Source organism: Morus notabilis, unplaced genomic scaffold, assembly GCF_000414095.1.
Source record: "Morus notabilis unplaced genomic scaffold, ASM41409v2 Scaffold4303, whole genome shotgun sequence".
NCBI classification, from domain to species: domain Eukaryota; kingdom Viridiplantae; phylum Streptophyta; class Magnoliopsida; order Rosales; family Moraceae; genus Morus; species Morus notabilis.
Window position 1 is genome coordinate 29,680 of NW_010365498.1, and position 16,779 is coordinate 46,458.

At 32.8% G+C, this 16,779-nt stretch overlaps 1 protein-coding gene across 1 annotated transcript; it reads right to left on the bottom strand.

The window, feature by feature from the left end:
- Positions 1 to 5,985: 5,985 nt before the first annotated feature.
- LOC21385027 (pyrroline-5-carboxylate reductase) lies at positions 5,986 to 10,703 on the bottom strand. The gene is made up of 7 exons (XM_024172295.1): positions 10,163 to 10,703; positions 9,570 to 9,618; positions 9,155 to 9,246; positions 8,249 to 8,321; positions 7,159 to 7,279; positions 6,954 to 7,059; positions 5,986 to 6,589 (listed from the first exon to the last, which is right to left on the bottom strand). The coding sequence occupies exons 1-7, from the start codon at positions 10,361 to 10,363 to the stop codon at positions 6,407 to 6,409; spliced, it is 825 nt and encodes a 274-aa protein (XP_024028063.1). The 5' UTR covers positions 10,364 to 10,703; the 3' UTR covers positions 5,986 to 6,406.
- Between the last annotated feature and the right edge of the window lie 6,076 nt (positions 10,704 to 16,779).

The window sequence follows — 16,779 nt, forward strand, 5'->3', positions numbered from 1 at the left end:
TTATTATTTAAATAATGTGATTATTTAAATTTGAATTTGAACATATCTAGATTTTTCCATTTAAACTTATTTGATAAGTTGTTCAATTTAGAATTCAAATTAATTTAAGTTTGACTTAAATTCGAATTTGAATCTGAATTAAAATTGGACTACTGGATAAAGGATAAAATCTATTCCTTCTCTATTTGATATAGGCGCCACACACAGGGATAAAACCCTAGAGTGTGGCCGGCCACCTTGTGGATAAGGGGAAGGGATTTTTTGTTCCAAATTCAAAATTGGAGATAAGGTTTTGATTCTATTTTGAAGTTTGACTTCTTCTCTTTAAATATGAGAGAGATAGAAAATTGTAGAGACAATTTTTAACAATTTTTCAGCCCTAGTTTCTCAGTGGTGGCCGAATTTCTCATAGAGGAAAAAGAGAGCAAAATATTTTTCTCCAAAAATTCCACATCGTGCATGCGTTAGTGTTTGTAGAAATTCGAGTGTTTAAGAAACTTGTTTTTGTCTCACGTGTGCCCACACACACGTCTACGTGGAATCAAGGAATTGACGTGGAAGACTTTGGTATTCTAAACACAAAGCTTGGAGCAAGGACTGTTCGTGGTCAAAGAAATTCAAGTTATCATCCGAGTCGGCTTCCAGGTATTTTTTCGGTTGACCCTTGAATCATGTAAATTAATGTGATTAATTTATTCGTGCATAAATTAATATAATCTATAGAGTATGTCAAAAGTTTTATGAAAATTTTTGTTATACACGATCCGCTGTTTCCTACCACGCTTCTGCACCCGAATTCGATTCGGGAACCAAGCAATTGTGACACTCATAAATCCCACGAGGCAAAAGGTCCAAGAAAGAGTAAATTGTGCAATCTTAGATCGCTTGGAGATGGTCATAAGTAATCCTTTATAAGGGAAGGACATCACCTTCTAATAGTATGAGGTCTTTAGGGGTGAAGCCCAAAAGCAAAACTGTGCGGACTCAGGCCCAAAACAGATAATATCATAATAAGCGGAGGTGCAAGTCGTTACAATTGTTAGGTCCCTTCCCGACTTAGACTCATTGCACAATGATCCAACTATTCATTGCGAGATCGCCGCTTTAAGAATGTGTCCGTCACACATCATGGAATATATCATTTTTTATGTACTAAAATTTTTATTCATTATCAGCAAATTCTGATAAAAGAGGGAAACAGAAAATGCGGGTTCTTCGTCTTATGTTATATACGCGATATAATGAGAGTCGGTGTTAATGATTTAAAAAACATAGAGGCATCTACTAATGAGCATTTGGTAAAAGTGATAAATGAATAGGCACATTTTGTAAAGGGATGTATATTGTAAAGGTACATATAACATATTATAAAGGGACATATAATTTAATTTATGTATACATTTTGATTTGAATATATGTAATATTAATTTGTTTATGTTCGGTAACATGTGACTTGTGTTAATTATGTGGCCAAAATGAATCACAGGATTAATAGGCCAACCTATGGAAAAAATAATAAAACGGCACCAATTTTTTTGGTGTATAAGGTAGATATAATGGCAAATTTTTAACTAAGACCGTCATTATATATATTATTTATAACAACGGTTTCTAAAAAAACCATCGTAAATGTGAAATCTAACTGCTAAAATTATCATTTTAGGAAGATCTTAGATGACAATTTTGTATATAAATTGGCGTCTAATGTTCTATTTAACGACGGATAAAAACTGTCGTTAAATCGTACAACAATTTATCAACACTAGATTAGACGATGGTTCTCTTAACCATCGTCTAATCTTTTAACAACGTTTATTAACGATCATTAAATCATGAATTTCTACTAGTATATATTTTTCTTCGCAACATCTATGTTGATCTTATTTTTAATTATTAGGAGGTAATTTCATTATTCATCACCTAAATTAGTGTACAGTCTTTTGAACAGTTTGTATATAAAACTTATTGAGCTTCATGTATTATCATATAACAATTTAAATTAAAAACGAATTGACAAATAATCTAAATGAGTACAAACTTGAGACTCAAAGTCCTCTAATATGATGTGCCGTCGAATTATGGGCTACTTGTAGCAATGCAGTTAAATATGTGACCACAAAAAGTAGGTAGCTAGTTAGAGAACACCAAACCCTATGGGATATGAAATAAGGGTGTCACAGATCCATATATGTGTTTTAGACACAAAAAGTCCTAACTAGCTAGGCTAGATAGATCTCACAAAACCTTGAGGGCAAAACTAATTCCTTGGATTAAGCATACATTTAGGTCTTCATATTCAATCACATCTCAAGTATAAAAACCCCATTCCACTTCCTCAACTTATCCAATATTATACAAGCATATATATATCCATCTTCTCATCTTCTGAGAGCAAAACACTTTATTATTATCTCATCAAAAATGAAAACCAATTATGGATTTCTTTTTCTTCCACTATTTCTCATGCTTTTAGCTTCCATAATTTGCATCACTAAGGGAAGGCCGCTTTTTACCCCGTTACCTGGAATCCCAACACCTGGTTTTCCACAATTTCCAGGAATTCCAATACCCGGATTCCCATTTCCAGGATTCCCAGGAACTCCAACACCCGGATCAGGATTCTTTCCAAGCATCCCAGGATTTCCAACACCCGGACTCGGATTCCCAGGAATCCCAAGAACTCCAACACCTGGATTTGGATTCCCATAGATCCCATGAATCCCAGGAATTCCTTCAACGGGCAGCGCAGAAAAGTCAGCATTACCATGAAGATGTCAAAAATGACAAACGACCTCTATGTCCTATATATAAAAATATCTTATACTTATTTCGTTTTAATGATAAACCCTTTAATGCCTAAATCTTGAATTTGGGCTCTATTTAATCAAAAGTATATTAGTGTCTCCATGATATGTTATTACAATAACTAAACCTATATCAAGATGCGTATATTTCAAAGGAGGATTATTACTATCATGAATTAGCCTCCTATATATATGTAATGGTGTCTTTATATTATAATGAATAAAGTGTTTTTGAGTGTTCACTCAGCAAACATATAACATAGTTGGTTCTCGTTATACTTTTAATTTATATATGAGAAAATGGGTCTTCATGACGTGACTATTATATTATATATACCTAATTAATAATATGTTTGCTGAACAAGCGATCCATAAGAACAATATCCATAACATACTCTATTATTTATGAAATTGTATCTCTGAAATACCAAGTTATTTGAACAGTACTAAAGGAATGTCACTACTTCTTGGATCTGAATAGATAAATATGGATATATTAGTTTCTCATATTAAATAAGATCATCTCGTAAAGATGGTCTAGAATGTGAATATTTGATTTACTAAACAAAATTACTGAGAAATCAAAATAACAAAGACCATGTTTACTTATTCGAGCTAAAATTCACACTTGACTTGATTTTGGTCTATCATGCATAGTTTGGTTCAATATAGTTACCCTTGAAGAATATTATAGTTACCCTTGAAGAATATTAGTTGTCATTTACTTTCATTGGTGATAATAAACGGTTTAAATATGACTCCTAATTACTTACGTGTCCAAGACTCAAATGGAATATCTCATATGGTGTTGCAGAATATTTCCTGACTCAGAAAGAAACTCTTCTGGTTTAAGTATACACTGCTCTTAAGATTTTTTTTTTTTTACATAGAAATTATAAATTATACCCCTAGCTAAATGTATTACTACTAGTGTGATAATATGTAGAAACGTGTGCATACAATTAAATATACCATAGTGTAAAAGGCTAAAATGTTTCACAATTTTTTTTTTTTTTTTTTTTTTTTAGAAAAATGGAATTCGAAGTTCTTATAATATTGTGCAGTACTTTTGACCTGAATCTAATCTCTTTAGCTAGGATTTGGAAAACTTGTGGTCCCCCACAGTGACCTACTAAGCACAGTATTTTACTTTAGATTTAGGAAAATTATCTTGTGCAAGAAGCTGTTGGGCAGCCAGAAAAGAAACGTTAAAACGAAAAGAAACTATCTTTTGATTTTTCTTACCCTTGAATTGCGCAACAACAACAACACAAGGGAAAAAAAAAAAAAAAAAAAAAAAAAAAAAAAAAAAACAAAAAAAAAATAAAGTCGTTGCCATATTGCACTATATATACAAGTTGGCTGGCTGGCTTACTTTACCTTGTTTGTTTCGCAGATTTGAGTTTTCAATTTGAGTTGAGATGTGATATTTTCTTAGAGCTTTTAACTGTAACAGAAAAAGTTAGATATGATATTTTCTAAGAGTTTTTAGCTGTAGAAACTTAAAACTGAAAACTCGAATAACTGAAATAAACGAGGCCTTTGTATTTGTGACTTGTCCCCAGCACTTCTTGTCAAATTTGCACTTATCTACTTTTTTTCTGAATCCCAATAACTTATATTCATTCTAGAAAATTGTAGAATGGCTGCGAAGCTTTATCATCCTTACTTTAAGGGCTTAGTTATAATACTGACCCATGCGGACATGCATTTGTCTGATGTTGATTTCCGAATTCTGATAATTAGTTTTAGACGTCTAACTATCATCACCATTCCAAAATAAATAGTTTTGATCCGTTGATAAACAATGCAGACAAACTACGCACGAAAATGGCTTGTAGGAATTGTTTAAGAGAGAAAATTTGTAAAAAGACAAAATCTAAAATAAATAAATAAATAACAAAATAAAAAAATAAAATAGTTCTATTATTCATATAAATACGTCCTGCATATACGTCTTGTTTATGTATTCCATATTATTCTAAATATCAATATCACATCCCAAATATCAAATTAAAATGGCCTTTTAACAATGTTTCCGAGGTGCCCTTACTGCTGTTGGCTGTGTCTTCAATAGCTTTTGCTCGTGAACTAACCGAGCCCGCAGGTATATACGCCTCTCACTATAAGAGAGAACGGTTTTTAGCAACGACAAATGTCACCCCTAAAAAATTTGCCACAACCGTCGCTAGAAGATAATAAGTGCGTGTTTTTTGTAGAGTCTCGTTTTGCAATGATAAAATGTTAGATGTAAAATGATAAAATGATGGTGCACATATGAGGTTTGATACTTGCCCTGCCTCAGAATGCCCCCTCAACAATGTCAATGTGCTTGAGAATCTTCTCTCCTTCAATGGAAACTAAATAAGCATGCCTAGAGTATGTTGCTCCACATCATGACTAGAAAACTGAAAACTTGACCCTTGCCTTAATAAGCATGCCTAGAGTACATGCCTTGCCCTAATCACTGACGTTAAGGCTCTTTAATAAGTGTTAGGTTGACTCTGATTTCTACTGTGTACGTAATAAGATAAGATAGGATAAATTACACAAATTTTCTCTGAACTATCACCCCTTACCCCGCAACCTTCAATGTGTAACATCCATGGTCTTCAAGAACAATATGTTAACAAAAGTTCTCCTTCTGTTAAAATTTTGAACGGAAATGACACATCATAAAATTAAAGTGGTAGTTTCCAAGCATTTGGTGTACTGTTACTATTTTATCTAACCATTGTATTTGTATTTTAAAAAAAAAAAAATATCCACTTGAAATTAGCCGGATATTAAATGATCTCGAACTTAAAACATTTTAAACTTAGGGAGGCTTAAAAAAACCAGTCATAAAGCGACTTTAAAAGAAATCGTAATGTTTTTTTTTTTAAATTTCTCTTTAATTAGTATTTTCTTTTAAAGAATTCTCAAGATATTTTATATCTCTACCTACATAGAGAAGAATACCTACATAGAGGGGTATTTTTTTAATGCAAAGTTAATGGTCAATAATTTTTAGATTCAAATAAAAAATAGATTTTATATAAGAGAGGACGAACAAAATAACCCCAAATTAAGCAATACAAATAAATCAGATTTAATTTCCGTTCAACATTTTAATGGGAGGAGAATTTTTGTTAAACCGTCAATTTTCAAAATGTACAGATGTTGCGTGTTGAAAATAAAAAATAAGGTGTACTATGTCATCATGTTTACGTGGTACATGATCTCCAATAGAAAATTAACTTTTGAATAGTTTATTTACGTCAGCTTTGTTTAATTAATCAATTTCTCTTTCCTAATGTATTCGACATCAATTGTTTAGTCAAAAGGAGAATGTTGCCGGGGCAGAGATTTCTTCTTTTTTTTTTTTTTAATTTCTTTTCTTGTAAAGGTGTGGTGGCATGCATTGCATTTCGTTTTACTTGAATGTCTAGCAATAACATGCATTCCAAAGATCAGGGTGCAACACCCAAAATTCTCACTGAAATCCCCCCACTGCATGCTAAAATAATGCTCGGAACGCAGGCTATGTGAAATGAATATCTCGCTCGACAAAAAGCTCTATCTGCAATTTGAATTGATGATAAAATCAACATGACAAGGCTCTAGGACAGTTCTCGGCCGCGCTTAGCAGCAGCAACAACCGCATTCATCAACAGCCCACGAAACCCACCCTTCTCTAACTCATGAATTCCGGCGATAGTAGTCCCACCAGGTGATGTAACATCATCTTTGAGCTGACCTGGATGTTTCCCAGTTTTAGTGGCCATAGATGCTGCTCCGAGCACCTGCATAGAAACACAAGAACTTAACAATCCCAGAAAAATCGAGTTCAGAGGAGATGCTCAGAGAGGAACATACTTCATGCTGGCAAGAATATAAAGATACCAACATGTGTATCTACATAGACTTTGTATGACAGAACCGCCAAACTCAAGTATTTATGACAAGTACTTCAGTAAATTCATTTCATTTAAGCAAGAGAAACTTCATCAAAAACTTAAGGGAGCGCTTCAAATATTTTAAAAAGACAATTCTGAAGCAGGAAAGATTTATGGATGATCTAACTAGACATTTTGAATTATGGAGATGAGCAGTGATGCTAGAGAATTGTCAAATAATAATATTCTTCTGCTCCACAAAGTGACTTACAGTTTGAGAAGCAAGGCCCAATGCAAGTTCTCGTGGTAACCCAGCAGCAACTCCTCCATCTGCCAAAGCCTCTATAGCCAAATATATATATGCAGGACCACTACCGCTGTATAATTTGAAGGCAGAGAGAGAGAGATACATTAGTATTTTGTGCACTAGGATGTTAATCAGCCAGAATTCGATTCATCACAAACTAGCCGTGTACCTCAAGCCAGTAACTGCATCAAAGAATTTCTCATCTGCTCGCCATATCTTGCCAACAGATCCAAATAATTTGGCAATTAAGTTCCCATCTTCCTCTGTTGCAGTTCCTCCCGAGCTCATAACTATTAAAGAGAGAAAACGAAACCTTGAATATTTTCATATGTAAACTAAAGTATGCCAACAAGAATAAGAGAGACATCAAAAAAAAAATTTAATTGATCTGCAACAAGATAAATGAATCAACAGAAAGATACTAAAGCTTGTGTATGTAAAAGGTAGGCCAATTTCTTTTCACAATATTGAATCTCTTTCATACGACGTAAATAAAAACCTTGGCAATATACCCTTTCACACAAATATACAATTCTTCAAAGCAAATCAAAAGACCTCTTGTCGTTGCATTTCGTGCCTTCTAAAGGTAGTCCTTTCTGTTACTAAGGTCACATGTCGTGACTCATACCAACCCAACAGGAACCAATTTGATATCATTCCAACTTTTAGGACAAATTAAGAAACAATGGTTAATTTCATTAACCAGAAAATATGTATCAAGTATTGCACCAAATGTTGAGTAAACTTGGATGCAACAAATGACTGAAATAAGAATAGGAATAATAAGATTACGTTCTTGTTACTTTATTGAAAATATTAACACTGCTAATTATAAGTAAAGTAGTTCGTGACAACTTGAAGTGACTTGCAGAGTTTCTAAGGAAAGCTGTAGTTAGTTATTAGGATCACAAGTGTTTTACATTTATGTTTAAAACAGAGTCATTACTATAAGCAGCAAGAATTATATTTATATAAAAATTAACAGAAAAATGAATGATTTGATAAGTTTGTACAAATATAATGTGGAAATAGAATGAAATACTGGAATTTAACAATAGGACAACTCTAAGTAGAAATATGCTCCAGCCAAGGAATATGAAGATCCTTTGTACAGTATCAAACTTGCAATTGAACGAGAAAATTGCGATACTAAAACACCCAGCTAACAAATCAGCAAAGGAAAAAACTGCATTACATGAAACAACATTTATTCCAAAAAAAAAAAAAAAAAAAAAGGAAATCTTAGCAGAAAATGATACCTGATGCAGCCTCGCCTACAGCAGCAGGAGTATTTGGCATAACCCTAATAAATCGGCTGCTACCAGCCCATTCCTGAAATTAATTGAACCAAGTTTAGAGATTGTTACTATATTATCTACTAAAACTCATATTATATAACAAATAAGTTGATCAAGGTAGGAAGCAAAGAGCACAAACATGAGGATGGCAAATAGAACACAGCTGCAGATCCCACTTCATTATCCAAGTTAAGCAAACAGACATTTCTTTTTGTTCTAAAGTTATTATTTCCCTTGTTGAATGCGGTGAGCAACCAAAATGTCCTATCACCATTTAAAAAAATAAATGTCCTATCATCATTGATGTAGAGATACGTTTATAATTTTTAGGATTTAGGATTTTTAGGATTTATCTTAGGCTTTATCTTTTAGTTTTATTTTGGGTTTATTTTTATCCTTTATCTTTCAAATTAGTTCTAGTTCTATTATGATTATTAGTTTCTGTTCTGGTAGGATTCAAACCACAAAAGAGCTATAAATTATGTACTCCATGATCATTATTCATTCATTCACTCAATAAAGTTCATAGGTTTTAGCTCAAAAGCTTGTTACTCTTTCTACGGATGCGTAAACTTCATCAATCATAAAGCTAAACCTCGAATTTAAAGAGATCATGAGGCCAATAGTAGCTAATGATTGTGCAAATTTTTAGCAATGGCAATGGGGATGTATTATTATCTATTCTAAGCCGTCAACTAGGAAAAATATTACCACAGTGAGACCTACATAGGTCGATGTTTATTAACGGCCAAGAATTGTCAATTGCAACTTCACCAAAAATAATTCTTCACATTTACTAGCACAAATAAGCTTGCCAAATAAAAACTTAAAATTTAGACTTAGAAATATGAGATCAGATTAATAGACCTCCAGATCTTTCAATTTTATTCCAGCAGCAACAGAAACCAGAAGCTTCTTCTTCGACAGAAGTGGCTTCAACTTTGAGACTGCATCCTTAACTGAGATCATAGAAAGAGCCAAAATTGATATATAATAATGCTAAAATCTCATAATTTCAAAAATCAACATTTAAGAAAGAAAAGGGAAAAAATTTTATAAAAAAAAAAGAAAAAAAAAAGCGAAAAAGCAATCTCCGAACATTTTGCAGCAAGAATCAAAGTGGACTCAACACACATTAAGATTTCCATTACTGCTTTTCAAAAGATTTTTTTTCCGCCTCTCTTCTAAGTAGTCTTGTGAATATCAACGTTTTTCACATAAACAGAAAATAGGAAATGAAATAGAGAAAGGAACAAGAATAGAACTCAGAACTGGGCTATACCGACTTGAGGCTTGACAGAGAAAACAATCACGTCACTCTCTTCAACTACCTGTTACAACCAATCGCAAATTAGGTTTCAATCCACTAGCGAGAAAACATACACTATATGACATTAAGAGGGAAAAAAAAGGACTAAAACTCCGTTTGGCTGCTGAGAAAATGTAGGAAAATGAAAAATAACCAATATTACGGTATCCCGCATTACAGACCTTACAGCACAAAAACGTCATTCAAAAAAAAAAAAATCCGCAATTTCCATTTCCATTCTACTATACTGCATTCTTTAAACAACCAAACAAAATTAACAAAAAAAAAAAAAAACAAACAAACAAAGAGAGAATCTGTTCGACTACTGAGAAAAACTAGGAAACTCATATAACTTTGGCAGTTCAAAATAACCTCAGAGAATCACAACCCCATTAAACACAGGAAAAAAAAAAAAAAAAACACACACTTAAACTAGATCATTCGAGATTTCACAGTAGAGAATATTTTTAAAATGGATCAATCATCATAATCCACATTTTCTCAGCAACCAAACAGACTAACAAAAAACAAACACGATACCAAACAGCGGTAGGAAGACGCAATACGTCGTCGTTCTTGGAGAGGACTCTGACGCCGAAGGACTTGAAGGCCTCGCGGCGAAGGGGATTGGAGTGAGTGGCGGTAGTGATGCGAGAAGCGGGCAAGATTCCGGATCGGACAACTCCTCTGGCGATGCTTTCCGCCATTTTTCCTGCTCCGATGAACCCTAGCTTGTAGGTGTCAGCGGGGATGGGAAAGGCGTCCATTGATGGAATCGAATTCTCTGCTGGAGAAAGAGGAGTGCTCTTGAAGACGAAAACAGTTTTGAAAAGGTTTTTGGCCGTTTGGGATTTTTAGACTTTTGGGGGCTGACTTCTAGGCGCTTCTTTATTTATTCTGATCCGTTTTGATAGAATGGGTACTTGGATGGATCATGTTCCGCACAAATTTCAGCGCAAACTGATAAACAGACGTTTCGGCACAAATTTGCTGACCCTTCGAAGGGTAAAACGCACGATTGAGGCTCTCTACAACGGAAAACTACCTCAACATACTATAAACCAGCACATTTAGGGTGCGTTTGGGTGGAAAAATAGTAATGGGAATGGGAATGATAATAGTAATGTAATGAAAAAAATTAATTCATTTGTTTGGTTGACTCTATATTTAGTAAATAGTCGTCTCGGTACAAATCTGTTGAGCCGTCGAAGGGTAAAACGCACGCCTAAGACCCCAACAACGGGAAACTACCTCATTATACTACAAACGAGCACACTAAGAGTACATTTAGTTGCAGTAGGAAAATAGTAATAGTAATGAGAACGAGAATGATAATGATAATAGAATGAAAAAGAAAATTGATTCATTTATTTAGTTGTAATTTTAAGAATATTGTGAAATAAAATACGAATATTTTCATGTTGATAAAATTACCCTATGTTACACAAAACACTAATATTTTATATATCAATATAATTAATATAATATATAAAATGTAATATAATGTATTAAAATTATTGTTATATAATTATAATATAAAATATAATAATATTATTAAAATGGTTAATATAATTATAATATCATAAAACATATTATAAAATTATATAATAAACAATAAAATTTCAGTTATAATATAATTAAAAATTACAGTTATGTTATATTATATTGTACTATAATATATATATAATTATAATATAATATATAAATAATATTATATTATATTATAATAAATACATTAAGTAGTCATAACTACACTATAGATAATATATATTTTAATATCATATTAAATAATAAAATAATAATACTAGAATTATTAATATAATTATGATATTATTTGTTACAATATTATAACTATATTATATTATATCTTATTATTGTATTATTATATTTTATTGTATATATTATATTGTAATATCATTAATATGATATAATTATATTATAATATTCAAGGGTTAGAAAAAAAAAAAAAAAAAAAAAAAGAGCTTAGAATGATTTTTTTTTTATAAATCTAACAAAACATCATATTTAGATTCAATTCTATTATATTCCTTTCCTTTCCACCCAATTAAACGCACCCTAAAGGCTCTACGGAAAAAAGGCCCTTCCCAAACAAATAAGGCCTCATAACTTTGGAGGGGCACATCATAAATCCCTACAAGGTGGGACATCTACGCACCCTAGAACAGATTCTAGCCAAACCAAGACCACTCTATCAATGGACATACACCTGGCCTCATGCTGGACATCAAAAACTAAAATTAAATAACAAAATAAACAAGGGTTAGGTGGGAAGACCACTGCCCTTATTATAACACGAGAGCAAACAAACGTCACCTTTATTACAACAGAATACAACAATAAACACAAAACCAGAGAACAATCATCATTGCGATCTGCGGACATGGGGTCTCTCAATGCCAACCACCCAGGAGTCCTCGTCACCCAACTCCGGCCACCAACCACCAGAGAACCCACTAGAGCCATCACAGCCCCACCACGCCAAACCCACGCTAAGGTCAAAAAGCCCTCAGACCACCTCCCAAAGCGGCACGAACCCAACCACGACTTCAGTCAGGCCCCTCAACGCCGATAGAGGGCGAACGACGGTAGAGACCACCCAATCCGCAGCAGATTTACCCAGCCGACCCTTCCCCCGGAGACAATTGGAGCCTCCCACGACCTCCACGGCCGGCCCCGACGCCCCCTCCTTGTACTAGACCTCAGAGTAGCAGCGGAGATACCAGTCCTCCCTCCAACCCCTCGTCCCTTCACGGCACGAACTCCAACACACTGTAGATCACCCCGCGACTGAACTCTGGGCAAAAAAATTAAAAAGTTGTCCAGAAGATTAAGTAGAAGAAGAGAAGTAAAAGCTGTGACTTTTCAGTAAGTGTTTGGAATTAAGAGCTTAATGGGTCAAAATGATTTTTAAATTTTCTAACAAGCAATAAAAGTGTTAGAATTAAGTTTATAATACTTTAATTAAACTCTGGTACAAGTTTCAAAGTCTATTCAGAAGTATTTTTTTTAAAGCCATAATTTCTGACTTTTACTGAAAACTCTTCTGAAAAGTCAAAACACTTCTAACGGATCATCTAAATACTTCTAAAAATAATTAGACATGAGAAGTCAAAAACAGATTTTAATAAGCTCTTCCAAACTGGCCCTAGTCTGTAACATAACGGCTATCAAAATTAGGAAAAATTATTAGAAGACCAAAAAAAAAAAAAAAAAAAATCATGAGGGTGAGAGAGACGACAGAAAGAGAATCAGAGGGCGCCGTTTGGAGAAACCTAAAGAGACCAACTTTTGCATATGAGATTAGAGAAGAAATTGAAGATGAAGACCCAAATGCTGATCTCTAGGACTCCTGCTAATTCTTCTATTTTCTCTCTCTTTGGGATTTTCAGATTCCATTTTCATTCTTATGCTTCTACTTTTCCTTGTTTTGAGGAATTGGTCAAAGCACGATGTTAATCTGAAAACCTAACATTTGACGAAGCTTTGGGTTTCTTCAATTCCATGATTCAATCATTTACTTGGTGCGCTTTCCAAGAAGAACCGCCATTCCATTGTCGTCTCTATGTACAGAGAGATGATGGGCTGTGATGATTTTGAACCCGATGTTTGTACGATGAATATTGTTCTGAAGTGCTCTTGCCGTTTGAAGCAGATGAAGTTAGGTTTCTCCATTTTAGCAACTACAATGACATGAAAGACAATCTGTTATTGAAAGTTATTGAAATTTCAAGTTTTTTACTCCAAAATATATATATATATATATATATCAATCATTGGTTGTGTATAAAGCTAGCTCGTTTGATCAATATCTTCTTGTAGCTAGATAGAACCCTTCTAATGGAGATATTGATCAAACAAGAGAGAAACAAATTCATGAGAAAATAAATTTTTTTAAAATAATTCTTGTCATTCTAGAGGACTTAGTCAGAAGACCAGCAACGATGAACTCAACTCAATGGCTTAAACACTAAAAGTTTTATTCATTTTACCGATTTGAGTTTTTAATTTTAATTATATTATAGTTAAAAATTCTCATAAAAAGTTATATTTAATTTTTTTCTGTTACAATAAAAAATTATCATATAAAATCACATTACAATTCAAATTAAAAACCGGAAATGAACGAACTGAACACGAGACCTAAACGACCTGCAGCATAGTACTAACGACAAGCCGTTCAGGCACATTCTAATAAACGACACTACGCTTGGCTTATTACGAAGAAACATAACATAAAGACGTTCACTTATAGGCTAACTTGGATTAGATTAACGCTTGCCACAATTTAGTGTAAACTGTTCCTTATTTTTCTTAGGCCTCGTTCATTTTATCGATTTGAGTTTTTAATTTTAGGTTTCTACAGTAAAAAGTTCTCAGAAAATGTCACATTTAATTTTTTCTACTACAGTAAAAAATTCTCAGAAAATATCATATATCAGTTCGAATTGAAAACTCGAATCTGCGAAGTGAACAAGACATATAGTTAACTAAAACATGTAATTTCCCACTTCATAAAAGAATCCTCATATAACTTATAAAATTTCTATTTGTAGAAAACAAAGCGAATTTTAGAGCAAGATATTTCGGTATTGGGCTAAGTAGTGTATGAAAGCAAGATGGCTGATACGGAAGGAGAGTTGAAAACGGGAATATGCACAAAACATGAAGTTCATTTTTTCATACAAGAGAAGCGCCAAATAGAGCTCCCTCTTAAAATGGCGTTGGAGATTTAGTCTCAGTAAAAATTCTCACAAAATATCACATTTAATTTTTTTATTATAATTAAAAAATTTTCACATAAAATCACATCTTAACTTAAATTAAAATTTTAAATTAGCGAACTAAACGAGAAAAATAGAGGGGTAAAATTATGGCCCACAACCTTGCAAAGTGGGCTCTGCCTTGTCTTGTAATGTTTCTCGTTTTGTGGACCGGTTTAGTATTCATGCTCTAGTATTATTATATTAAAACCCACTAAATTTATTAATGTCTCCACTAATTCATAATCTATATTTATTACGATTTTAATCAGTAATAAAATTATATTAAAACCCATGAACATATCCTTACATAAACTATAAATAGAAATGGTATTTTTTTAAAAGATTATAATTAGAATGTATTTTTCAAAGCATAAAAAAATATACCCCACATCTCTAACTAAAGCTAATTTCATCTTTAGAAATCCTAGTTAATTTCATTTCCAGTGTTAATATCTACAGAAGTGGAGTAAAAAGCTCTTCAAAGAGATTTTATTTTATATCCAGAGGCAATTTGCTATGTGAAAGATATTTGGCTATGTGCCCCCACTTAAGCCTTATATTTTCCTTATTTGGTCTAAATTGAGCTAATTACTCATTTTCATTTGTTTTCTTTTACGCTAGAAGTAGAACATTAACAAATTACTTAAAAACAGTAGAATTCAAACGCTTGCTTTCCTTTTTTATTTGCTCCCTTAAACTTTCTGGCTTCAATAATTAGACTGGACAAATTGTAGTTTTAAACTAATATAATTTATTATATATATATATATAATAGGTACAGAAGGTATGTATAAGTATTTTTTTGAAACATACTTTGATTTTTTTGTAATTTGTTTAATGGTCACTTGTATTTTAGTATAAGTTCATATCATAATTTTAGTTTATGAAATTTTTGTGCCCCCACTAAAATAAAATCTTGAATCCGTCACTGTCATCGAAAACTATTGTAATATGTCTCATGAGTTTTTTATATATGTATTTATTTAGCTCTTAAAGAAATACCGTGATATATTTTTCATATTATTACTTGCTAAAAGAAATTAGTGTACCATTGAAGTGGAAGGGCTCCAACAATGTTTATGATTATAGATACAAAGTATAGTAAAGTAATAGCGGGATCAACTTGAATACAAATGAGGAGTGGACTAACATCTCTCTCCAAATATGTAGGCCCCGTTCATTTCGTCGATTCGAGTTTAAAATTCAAGTTTTGCTACAGTAAAAAGCTCTCAGAAATAGTCACATCTAACTTTTTTGCTACAGTAAAAAGTTCTCACATAAAATCACATCTCAACTCGAATTACAAACTTGAATCAGTGAAGTGAACGGGCCTGTAGAGATTAAGAGAGAATCTTATTCCAAACACAGGAGAAAGTCCTGTTATTCTTCTCCATTTTACTTACTAGGTTATATTTCCTTCTTTCTTTCTTGTTGCCTTACCTAGGTTGGGAAGGCCATTGAGTCATTAACATTAAATTGAGAAAAATTCCACTTCCCTAAATTTTTATTAGCCATACATTTCAAAATTATGCAAGGGTAAAAATAATTAACTTTACCCACACATTTTTATGTGTGTGTAGAAAATGCATAAGTAATATCTTCAGTTTCTTGCAGTGGTAGCTTTGGTTCATCTACAGAGTATTTCTATGTTTCTCTTTTACTATGAACTATCAACTAGGCGTTTACTGCCATAGTTTCTGGTTGATTTTCATATTGCAGCCCCATTTGTTTCATTTTCTCGAACCATAACTTATATTTTTATTACAGTGTTTTTCTCTTACAAAAATTAAAATTTAACTTTTTATGCCATAGTGTTCTCTCACGTAAATTTATTTTTTAATTCGAGTTAAAAATTCGAACTAACGAAATATAAACAAGGCCGTAATGATCACCCCCCTCAAAGAATTGTAATTCAACGAGTTCGACTATGAATTCAACGTTAAACCTATTGTTTACCCACAAGAGTAAGCAAATTTGGATTTGACATCATAGTAGACTTACGTTTGGTTTAAGGATTCAAACCATGTGATTCGAACCATTTTCGATTTACGTGAATTTTTTGTGAGAGAAAATACTGTAGCAAACCATGAATCATGATTCGAATCAGGAAATAAATCCCTCTACCAAACATTCTCGTACTTTTCAATGACCATGCAAACACTACTATAGCTTTATACAAATAGCCAAAGAAGAGCTTTTTTATTATTATCATTTCTTAGCACCCTAAAACATACCTCCATTCACATGACATTGATAAAAGACAGAGTAAAGTCCCAACTTAAAACAACAAAGCAACAGAAGTAAAAAAGAAGGAGAAAAGATCGCAGCTGAACCTCAACAATAGACCTTAACACAAGCACTAGTATTGTCTTCCTCTATTCGATTCCGATCTTCTTCCT